Source organism: Rhinopithecus roxellana, chromosome 16 (genome assembly GCF_007565055.1).
Source record: "Rhinopithecus roxellana isolate Shanxi Qingling chromosome 16, ASM756505v1, whole genome shotgun sequence".
Classification (NCBI taxonomy): Eukaryota; Metazoa; Chordata; class Mammalia; order Primates; family Cercopithecidae; genus Rhinopithecus; species Rhinopithecus roxellana.
Window position 1 is genome coordinate 41,773,628 of NC_044564.1, and position 11,573 is coordinate 41,785,200.

Genomic DNA, 11,573 nt, shown 5'->3' on the forward strand with positions numbered 1-11,573 from the left:
TTTAGTTTATCTTGCTAGATATATCACAATTCTTTTTCAAAGCATCTAGGACAATTCTTGGTACATAAGAGACTCCTTCTTAAATCAATGTAAGAAAATATAGGCCGGGTGCAGTGGCTCACACCTATAATCCCAGCACTTTGGGAGGCCAAGGCAGGTGTATCACCTGAGATTAGGAGCTTGAGAACAGCCTGGCCAACATGGCAAAACCTTGTCTCTACGAAAAATACAAAAATTTAGCCAGGCATGATGGCAGGCACCTATAATCCCAGCTGCTCAGCAGACTGAGGCAAGAGAATCGCTTGAACCTGGGAGGCAGAGGTTGCAGTGAGCTGAGATCTTACCACTGCACTCTTGCCTGGGCAACATGGTGAGACTCTATCTCAAAAAAAGATAAATCAATTGTTTTATCATCACAAATGAACTGAATGCTACACAAATGTAGTGTGCTGAGAAATACCAGAAATCTATGGAAGTGAGACTACAGAGGCCCACTGTAGATAGACCTGACCTTACAAACAGGTGTTCTATTCTAAGAGAGATGTCAGTCTGGAAGATGTAAAATGATCCATAATGTTGGGTTGTTTGGAGGACAGATTGACAGGAGAGCCCAAGGAGGCTGTGTCTTTGTGCACACTTATTATATAGCTGAAACAAGCATAATTAACTCAGTTGAACAGAAGAGTAAGCTATCACTCCCCTGATGAAGAGCCTACAGTGGCTCCCAATCACTCAGGGAATCAGAGTGAAGGCCAAGCTAAGAAGTAGACTTAACCTTGGCCTTCAAGTCATCTGTCTGCTTTCACCTATACACAGTTTGTGAATGGGTGGGTACGTGGGTGGGTGGATGGATGGTCAGACATAGTAGTGTTAGGGAAAATGATTATAACAGATCAAATCTGCAGTGCAGATGTAGGCTTCATGAGCAATGACACAGTATTTATTGAACGAATGATGATTGAATACATTAGCAGATTAGGTAACAAAGTGTCCCTCTTGTCTCTTGGCCAAAAGGACCCCAGAGAGATGCCCAGGCAGCCCGAGAATTCATTCTGAAGATGTTCGTGGACCTGAACCCAGACAGTGACAAAATTATCTACTCCCACTTCACATGCGCGACAGACACCGAGAACATCCGCTTTGTCTTTGCTGCCGTCAAGGACACCATCCTCCAGTTGAACCTGAAGGAGTACAATCTGGTCTAATTGTGCCTCCTAGACACCCGCCCTGCCCTTCCCTGGTGGGCTATTGAAGATACACAAGAGGGACTGTATTTCTGTGGAAAACAATTTGCATAATACTAATTTATTGCCGTCCTGGACTCTGTGTGAGCGTGTCCACAGAGTTTGTAGTAAATATTATGATTTTATTTAAACTATTCAGAGGAAAAACAGAGGATGCTGAAGTACAGTCCCAGCACATTTCCTCTCTATCTTTTTTTTAGGCAAAACCTTGTGACTCAATGTATTTTAAATTCTCAGTCATGCACTCACAAAGATAAGACTTGTTTCTTTTCTCTCTTTCTCTCTTTTTCTTTTCTATGGAGCAAAACAAAGCTGATTTCCCTTTTTTTCCCCCCCTAATTCATACTTCCCTCCTGATTTTTTTGCCAGGTTACAATGACCTTTATCCTAGTTCCATTCTTGGTCAAGTTTTTCTCTCAAATGATAACGGTCAGGACACATCGTTCGATTTAAGCCATCATCAGCTTAATTTAAGTTTGTAGTTTTTGCTGAAGGATTATATGTATTAATACTATGGTTTTAAATGTGTTGCTCTGTATACACACAGTTTCTTTTTTAATAGAATGTACTGTCTTGTCTCACTTTGGACTGGGACAACGGATGCCCATGTATCAGTAAGTGTCATTTCTTTTAGATGTTTACCTTCAGCCATAGCTTGATTGCTCAGAGAAATGTGCAGAAGGCAGGATCAAAGACACACAGGAGTCCTTTCTTTTGAAATGCCACGTGCCATTGTCTTTCCTCCCTTCTTTGCTTCTTTTTCTTTTTTTCACCCTCTCTTTCAATTGCAGATGCCAAAAAAGATGCCAACAGACACTACATTACCCTAATGGCTGCTACCCAGAACCTTTTTATAGGTTGTTCTTAATTTTGTTGTTGTTGTTGTTTAAGCTTTTCCTTTCCTTCTTTTCCTTAGTGTTTGGGGGCCACAGTTTTAAAATGACTTTTATTATGGGTATGTGTTGCCAAAGCTGGCTTTTTTTCAAATACAATGAATAAGAACTTAAAAAATAAAAGCTGGTATCTTAAAATGTAAGAGAGTAAGACTGTGAAGCCTAAAATGACTGGCTGAGAATGAACCAGAAATGCCAATTGCCAAACAGTTGGTAACTGTAAATTTGATTCTCATGGTCCATTCTTTTATTTGTCCTTAAGATGACATTGTTAGTGTTCACGTCCCACGTTCCGTGTCCAAACCGACAATGTAAAAAGTATCCTGTGTGGTTTAACAGGAAATCTGTTTATGTCTCTTTATTTGAAAGCAGTTTTACTCTCAATGGTTCTTTAAGTTCAATTAAGTCCGCCAGGAACATTGGTTGATAGTATTATTCTGACACCTTTAATTTCCAAAATCTGCAGTTCCTGCTAGTTTACCACCTTCAAGATCTTCTTGAACTGGTAACTGATTAGGTTGAACTTACAGAAGATTTGTGGACTTAACTCAAAAGTAACCTCTCAGTGTTCTATAGAACATGTATTTGTGTAACTGAACCTACTAGGAGAAATGTTTGGAATTCTATATGTGCAATTTTTCAACAAATGCAAAAAAATACAGCACATGTATTGATGAGCTTCTGTCAAGCAGCTTGAGTTGAAATTTAAGAAAATAAATCACGATTGTTTAAAGCTGCTGGGACGTTAGAATTAGGTCATGATACTGGTCTCATTTTAACTATAGTGGTATTTGGCACTAGTCTAAACTTCCATATAAATCACTCTTTTGGAATAACAAAGGGGGAGGGAGAAAACTAACGGCCTGTTAGATGAGTACCAAAGCCACCAAACAGTAATGACATCTTCTCATTCTTGATTCTCCCAGCCTCAAACAACACAGGTTACTTTTTTTTCCCTTGCTCAGAAAGCACCTGTAATGTAACAAGCAGACTGCCTGTAGGTATAGTGCAATTACAAATGCTCTAATCATTGTACATACATCTCTCTTGATATTGCAGCATCCATACTGGCTTTGTAATCATTAATTTTTTGGCAGATTGAATGTGCTGTATTGATATGTATCTATGTAATTGTATTGTATGTCTATAGCTAATTCACATTTTGAATAATGTTATTTTATTTACTTTTTTAAGAGAGGAGAATGTAAATTTGTCAGTTTATTTCTGACTAGGGATATTTTCTTTCCATTTAGAAAAGAAGAAAAAAAAAAAAAAAACTTACTGTCGTACAGAGCGGTACTAGCGTCGTGCTGTATAAAATCATTTGCACATTCCTGAGTAGAGGTATACTGATTATAAGACCCAAAGGTAATTTCATAGCAAAATACATAAAATCAGTCAGAGCTTTTATACAAACATGGAAACCAACTTTGTAGAACTTTTGCCATTTGATCTAGGATTGGAATATGAGCTTTTATACAATTCATATTCTTATTTGGCAAATGCACAGTTTAGTATTACCTCTCTGATGGCCTTTACTAGAAAGGCAGTTTTAGAAGCTATTGTGATCCACTAAGGAAATGTTTTAACAGCTAGAGACCACTGCTTGCCTGAAAGGGCGTTCTTAAATTTGGTGCAGCAAAAAAAAAAAAAAAAAAAGTAAAAACAACAACATTTGAAGGCCTACAGTGTGTATAGAGAAAACCTCATCACAAGATCATAAGTGTTACAGTTTTAGGGAATCAAGATATTCTATTTAATAGAGCTATAGTAGATGTAGTCAATTAAACCTGATCTCAAAGCTTGAAGAAGCTGAGCAAAACAGGGAAAGATTGTTATATTTGTCTTTATGAAATTGGGATGGAATTTGCTATGCAGAATTGAGGTTTGTGGCTTCACTGTTCCTGTAGGGTGCATGACAAGATCCCTTCTCTTGAGAAAGGAAAAAATTGATCACCCTAGCAGCAGTGATGCATAGAAACCTAATTTTAGCCACACTAGTCAATCGAAGCTAAAGGATTTTCTTTTTTGTTTCTTTGGGGTTTTATTGAAGGGGCTAAGGGCGGGACGGGATTCTTTTCAGTTTTGTATAAAACAAAGTTTACTCATGCTTTATATTATATTGTGATTGCAAGCGTTATAAGCGTGTGCCACTGGCCTCCTATTGTTGATGCTTAGGTAATGGAGGCCTGTGGTGAGTTTTATGGTGACTTGGGCATGTCTTATTCAAAAACATAAAACACAGAAAACTTTCTTCAGCATACCAAGGCAAGCAGCCATTTCATGACTCACTTAACACATTGCAGTGTACCAGTTTACAGATGATTTTTCCCTTTTTGCGTGACATGGCAGTTCCAACCCCCAGAGAATTCCTTATTTGTAAATTGGAAGTTTCTACTATGCCTTACAGAGCTTAAATTCAGAAGTTTGTGCCTCATATCTGAAACAAAGGGAAATAACACATGTATTCAAAAGAAAATAAATCTCCTAGAAGTTTTTGTTTTTAATATTTCCATACAAAGAGCTCTGTTGAATGTCATGAATAGACTGGAAAAAAAAAATCTTAGGAACCTGCATATGTTGTTTACTAGCAGATGACAACTACAAAAGGAATTTGAAGAACATGTGAAACTTGTATTTTTTTTTTTTTTTTTTTTTTGGTAGATTAACTAGCAGGTCTATTTTAAAAAGGTAATTCAGCTAAAGGGCAATTTACTTTTTTGTACTTCAGACTATCTTGATTGTCAAAGTGTACGAACTGTAATTTTAAAATTTATACTGCCACATGATTGTAAATTTTAGTTGTCTTAAGTTAGGAATTGGTGAAAAGCTATTTATGCTGGATTTGGGTCAAAATGACTTATTTGCAAAAAAAATAAATAAATAATGGGAAGAAAGGGCTGTATAATGAAATACTGCAAGACTCACCTATTGGTTGGAAATTTCCCTCAAATCACCCACCGATTACCCTTGATTTCCCTTTGTTTTCAGTTTCTCAAAACGAATGAAATGAAATATAGCAGAATGTTAACCCATATAAAAATAAAGTGTACCCAAATATTGTAATGTATATTGCTGCTCTTCTTCAAATTAAATAAGGGTTTAAAACCACTTAATTGGTAATCAACATCTCAATTGATACAAATAAGGTGTGCTTGGTATACATTAATATTTTCTTCCAAAGATACGTCTTTGGTCAGAAACACAAAAAAATAAAACTAGTAACATAGTATGTTTATCTATCTCTACATATTTCCAGCATATGTAGCGCTAATAGATCTGTCCTGGTAACTGTGTCTTTGGGATTTCATTTTCATGCCATCAAATTAGGAGAAGAAATGGCTTAGTTGTATATGATTAGCTAGAGATTTTTGGAGCCAGACACCTGCTGTTTATTAGATAACTTAGTACAGAGTCTAAACTTGTCATTTGTTTTTCTCACAGAATAGCCATTTCCTGCTGTCTTCCCAATGACCACTGCCCTTTCAATAACACTCTTGCCTCTAGAATCATATGTTGAAAGTATGAATACACACCTAGCACATAGTAGGTGCTCAAATATTAATTTCCTCCTTGCCTTCCTTATCTACCCTGTGTCCTCCTTTTCCCTGTATGATTCCAACCCAATAGCAAAGGACATTTACATGTTATAAAAAAATCTATTGGGTAAAATCAGATCTTGGATAAAGAAATTCTGACTTTTATATAAGCTGTTGGTAAACAGAAAAAACAGGAAGGTATTCGTCGGTAGAACATTTTTAAGTTCAGGAAAGAAAGCTGGAATAATACTATGTAACTTTGTCCAGGTTACTTTTGACTGAAACACGTTTTTGGTGGATTTCTTTTCCTCAAAGAACTCTCTAAATGCAACTCCTTGCTGGATTCCTCACCCATCATCCTGTTGGAAACCCTTACTAGACCTATGTATTTAGGGAGTTTTGTCAGAAAACATTTTTAACTTGCAGTATTTAAAAGAATATTTACTGTTCCTAAAATGTCATTCAAATGCATGTATTGTCTATTGTTTGGGGATGGGAACTAGTTTTGCAAAAAACACCTAATGTTGTATAATAATGCCCCAATGATCTTGCTGGTTAAAAATACAGTATTTTTGGCCATAATTTTGTACTATAGTATTCTTCATTGTTGAGTTTTGCTTCCGTTGAAGTTGCCCAAGCCCCTCTCAGAATGTTTTGTATTAGCAGGAGTATTGAAATACATCTTTCCTTCCTTAACACACCTTTTTGTGCACACTGCATTTTCCAAAATAAACAAGTTTAATGTTTTCAAAAAAAAAAAACAAAACACCAAAAAACCTTTTTCCTTCTGTGTATAATCAGACATATCAGCCTCCTGTAGTGGAAATATACATATCGGTAGCATTTATCAAATTTGCTCTTTTAAAAAACTTGCCTTAATTTAGATTATAATTAACTGTTAAAAAATGTAAATAAGTGTCCAATAAAGACTTGAAAGGAGCCAGCAATCTTCAACCTGAGGCAGTCTTCTAATCAGTAAAAAGAATCCACACGTCTGCCCTGGTTTGCTGGGCAGCACACTGGACAGGCTGATGCCTGGCTTAAGAGTTTTGCCCATTTGAACACTGGCAGTGACATAGATAGACTCCACATGGGAAAAATGGCCTGTCACAGGTGTCCTCTGTGACTTTTAGAAACACACATCTAGGGTTTCGAGGTCAGCTAAAAACCAGCTGCTTCTAGGAGTATTATTAAGAGGAAGTGATGGTGGCAAGTGGCTTTCTGGAAAGTAGGTACTTTTGTGGGGACTTCAGAGCAAAAGCGAAACCTGTTACTTGTGATTAAGTCATTCCAACTGGCAGCCAGCCCTTGCCTGTGGATTTTTGTTTTTCAGAATATGTCCCCTCTAAATACTTAGAGATGAGAGGGTCATTTTTGCCTAAAGGCCTTCAGCTCCCCTTGTGGGATTTAGAGACCATTTCCAGTAGATGGTGTCCTCTCTCTCTGTCTTACTGTTCAAGGAATGGCGTGGCACTGACTGTCATCTAGCACAGGCCTGGAGTAATGGTTCCCACACCCTAGTTCTGCAGACACTGGAGTGTTAAGCTACACAGGAGCGCTCCCCTCTCTTTGGCCTTCTAACCTGAGTTTGACCCCTTTAGGACCAGGATCTATTTGTACCATCATTCCAAAGACCCCCGCCCAGAGGAAAAGACACAAACTCACTGAACATTCTTTGGGCCAAATATTTTAACTTGACTTTTTGGCTCATAGAGCAAACCCACGCCATCAGATTGTTTTCTGTCCTGTCTTTCTGGAAATGATAAAATAGTTGGCTTGAAAGCTTCTCTACTTTATTCCCCATCTTTCCTGCCTTCTCCCATTTTTCTCTCCGGTTGTGATACCTAGTCCTGCCTCTTGAGAGACAAACCATAGCAAAAAGGTGGAACTTGATGCTAAGGAACAACCAGGTACACTGGATAACGTGTGCAGAACAATTTCAGATGGTAAACTAGCCAGTTTCTTGCTTTTTTGTCTAATTTCAAATGATTATCATACTCATGAGTTTCTCCATATTTAAAGCCCTATTGAAATTTGATCGTGGGTGGAGAGTGAAAGGCAATGGTTAGGAGTGGCTTTCTGGCTGATTCGTTTTAAATTACGCAATATCATTCTTTCTGTTGTTTCATTGCCATGGCTAACTAAAACATGGATCCAGCTATTACAAGGAGCTATACCCAGTCTGTTTTAAGGGAGTCCCATAGGTTCCTGCAAAACAAGACCCTGGTTATAAAATGTAGGTCTCTTTAAAATCTAAGATGCATAGAGAGTGCTGAAAAGATTATTTTCCCTTTGAATTCTTATGCCTCAAGACTATCGAAATTTAATCTCTGTTGATTTTTCTCTCTTCCTGTTTTCCTCAAGAATGCAAAGGCCAGAATGTTTTTCGGTCTCATAAGCCTGTGGATAAAATAAGGCAATTTACCCTCTGTAATTAAGAGTCATCACACTGTGCCATACTCACAGAGGGCTGGCAAGCAGGGCTCCCAGGGCTGAGCCCTTTTGTGGCCCGAGAGGAGAGGTTTTTGCAGCTCAGGAGACTAGGCCTGTCCCATAGAGACAAACTGCTTACAAGGCCCTGGGGACTCTCCATCTGTTTCCAGTTTGCTCCGTATCCTTCTATGTTGGGTCTTAAAAGCATCTTAAAAGGACTGGGAAGAGACAAGATCTGCAAATGGATCCCACACCATGTCCAGCTGCCAGGATGCTAATGTAGCTGCTGCTAAGACTGTCTGCCCTGAGGCAGACCTCACCTAGGAGGGCATATCTGTTAGGAATCCTGGCACTACCTGCCAACATACTGTCCAGTCAGGGCACCAGCCCAGACATGCCTGAGGTACAGGTGCCATGTCAGGGGTTATAGCATCAATGATTATATTCTAGGAATCTGTGCAGTCTTAGCAAAAGGGGTCAGCTTGCTTTTGTCACTCAACTTGGAGTTGAGAAGAGATGCTGACACCTGGCTCTCAAAGTGCCCTGCATGCCGCCCTCAGGTGCTTTCAATGATGCCTTTCTGTAAACCTGGAGAGTCAGCAGGACAGGCCACCCTGGCTTACAGCACCAGAAGCATATGCATTCCCTCCCCTGTGACTCAGACCCAATGACCAAAAAGCAAACTGGCCCCCTGCCCATGATGGGCTCTGACAAGTGGTGGCTCTGCTAGAAATACAAAATATTTAAACTCAAAAGGAATCAGTTTGGGCAGCAAATTTAACTAATGTGTGTGTGTGTGTGTGTGTTTAATGTCTCAGCATCTCCAACCAACTCAATCATTGCTGAATAAAGAGAAAAACCCCACACAAATATTTATGTCAATTGGGTAAAATCAATCCTAATATTTTTAAAAACAGTCTCTACACATATGTGGGTACACACGTAAAATCTCAAAATGGTTTTATCTTGTTGACGCTGTGTACACAGATACACATATACAAATATCAGCACATCTATACAGTGAGGCTTGCTTATCCTTATGGTTATTATAAGCATTTTATCTCATGGAAGGTAATTCTTCATATGGACGTGATTGAGACTAAAAGTATCATAAAATCCACAGCTCACGTTTTCTTTTTTAAAAAACTTTTCTCTCGCCGCTTTTTCCAGGTGCCATCTTTTCAAAGCTCCGCCTTAATCTAGGAAAGAATACCTAATTATTGCACATTTTTTTAAAAGAAATTGTTTAAGGAGAGTTGAACTTAGACTGGGGCTTCACTGCCTCTGAGCAATGAGGGGATGTAGTTCCAGCAGACAGGGAGGAAAAGTCTCAGAGCAGGTACAAACGCTGGATGAAATGTCTGTCTCATTAGGAAAGCCACACTTTAGACGCACATTCCTGTAGATGTTATTGTTTCCATTCCTGAGTTGTCTTCTCTGTGTAGATTGCTCACTTCTTACTACAGATGATGAATTGCCAGAACACCAGGCACATACCACACAGCTTGTACAGAGAACTACAAACTCAAACTGAGTTTGGGGACTGTGTTCTTCTGTCATTATTCTTCAACCTGCTAGAGGTGCCTCGCTGCACTTTCCATACCCCCTGGTCCACACCCAGGCGATTGCTGCAGGCAGTTCAGGGTAGGAGCCCCCTGCACCCTTCTATCATTCCCTGATCACCAGCCAAAAACCAGGAGTTGATCCCTCAGGAGTGACATGACCAGTGAGGGACAGGAGTCTACGGATACACACTTCTGCTGTTGGCCCTCAGTAGGTAAACCTGAGGTTCATCCTACAGGTCTTTCTAGGGCCCCCAGAGCAGGACTCAGCCCCAACTGCTGTCAGTGAAACTTGCTCGCGAATGTACCCTTTATTGACTTTTCTCTCCGGTTGGTCTCACTTGTTTACTCTCTTGTGGTGCTTTATGACATCACTTCTCAAACTCCTTGCACCCAAACTCCTTATGCAGGACCTACTCTGGGGGAAATCTCAACGAAGACAGTGAGGATCACCAGATGGCTTTCATTGTCAAGGACAATGGAATAATCAACAGGCCGTAACTGAGACTAGTAAACACTTTGCCTTGAATGGACCACCAGCTGCAGCTGATGGTTGAGGTTCAAGATTAGCACCTGGAACCCTAGCATAACATGAATTTGCCACAAAGGCACACAGTGGGAGATTTTGTGGAGAGACATATATAGATCCATACACACACACACATCTGTACTAATACAGTCTATACGATATACAACAACCTATTCAATACAAATTTATACAATAATAATATATTTATGAAAACATTTATGTTTCTTAGAAGTTATATGTAGAGACCAGGCACGGTGACTCACGCCTGTAATACCAGCACTTTGGGAGGCCAAGGTGGGTGGATCGCTTGAGGTTAGAAGTTCGAGATGAGCCTGGCCAACAGGGTGAAACCTTGTCCCTACTAAAAATACAAAATTAGCCGGGCATGGTGGCTCATGCCTGTAATCCCAGCTACTAGGGAGGCTAGAGTAGGAGAATCGCTTGAATCCCAGAGGCAGAGGTTGCATTAAGCCAAGATCGCACCACTGCACTCCACTCCAGCCTGGGCGACAGAGTGAGACTCTGTCTCAAAAAAAGAAAAAAAAAAAAAAAGGTTACTTCTACAGCATTTTAAAGAGGTAAGTTAATAGTTAATAATCATTATTTTAGAGGTGGAGTTGGGGGTCTTACCACGTTGCCCAGGCTGGTCTTGAACTCCCGGCCTCAAGCAATCTCTCCAGGAACTTGGTCTCCCCAGTAGCTGGGACTACAAGCATGCACCACCTCACCCAACAAATAGTAGCTTTTAATTGTTGAAGAAAAGTGACTTAGACATTTTTACTTTCATCTGTCGAGAAGGACCCTGTACTCCATTCCTCCACCTGCCCAGCACTGGCCATTGACTCCCAGGATGAGCGCCCACACCAGCCCAGAGTAATTGATTCCAGATGCTCAGATCGGCCGCCTCCTGGGAGACACCCATGGACTTTTATTCTTGCTCCTCTGGCCGGAGGATGGTGCTGACATAGAGGCAGAAAGGAAAGAGGAAAGAAATCTTCCATCAGAGAACTGGCACATATGGTGATATTTAATCATTGGGAGAAAATCAGAGAAGAGAGAACATATATTTAAAACTATCACAAAAGTGGCTGGGCGCGGTGGCTCACGCCTGTAATCCCAGCACTTTGGGAGGCCGAGGTGGGCGGATCATGAGGTCAGGAGATCCAGACCATCTTGGCTAACATGGTGAAACCCCATCTCTACTAAAAATACAAAAAATTAGCAGGCGAGTTGGCCGGCGCCTGTAGTCCCAGCTACGCGGGAGGCTGAGGCAGGAGAATGGCGTGAACCCGGGAGGCGGAGCTTGCAGTGAGCCGAGATCGCACCACTGCACTCCAGCCTGGGTGACAGAGCAAGACTCCATCTCAAAAAAT

At 40.2% G+C, this 11,573-nt stretch overlaps 1 protein-coding gene across 1 annotated transcript in view; it reads left to right on the forward strand.

Annotated features, from left to right (window-relative positions):
- The window catches only part of GNAQ (G protein subunit alpha q), a 327,817-nt gene extending 321,559 nt beyond the window's left edge, over positions 1–6,258 (forward strand). Inside the window, exon 7 of the mRNA XM_030919268.1 lies at positions 1,015–6,258. Within this exon, the coding sequence (XP_030775128.1) occupies positions 1,015–1,205 (191 nt within the window). The 3' untranslated portion in view covers positions 1,206–6,258. The remainder of the gene's footprint in view (positions 1–1,014) is intronic.
- The last annotated feature ends 5,315 nt before the right edge of the window (positions 6,259–11,573 follow it).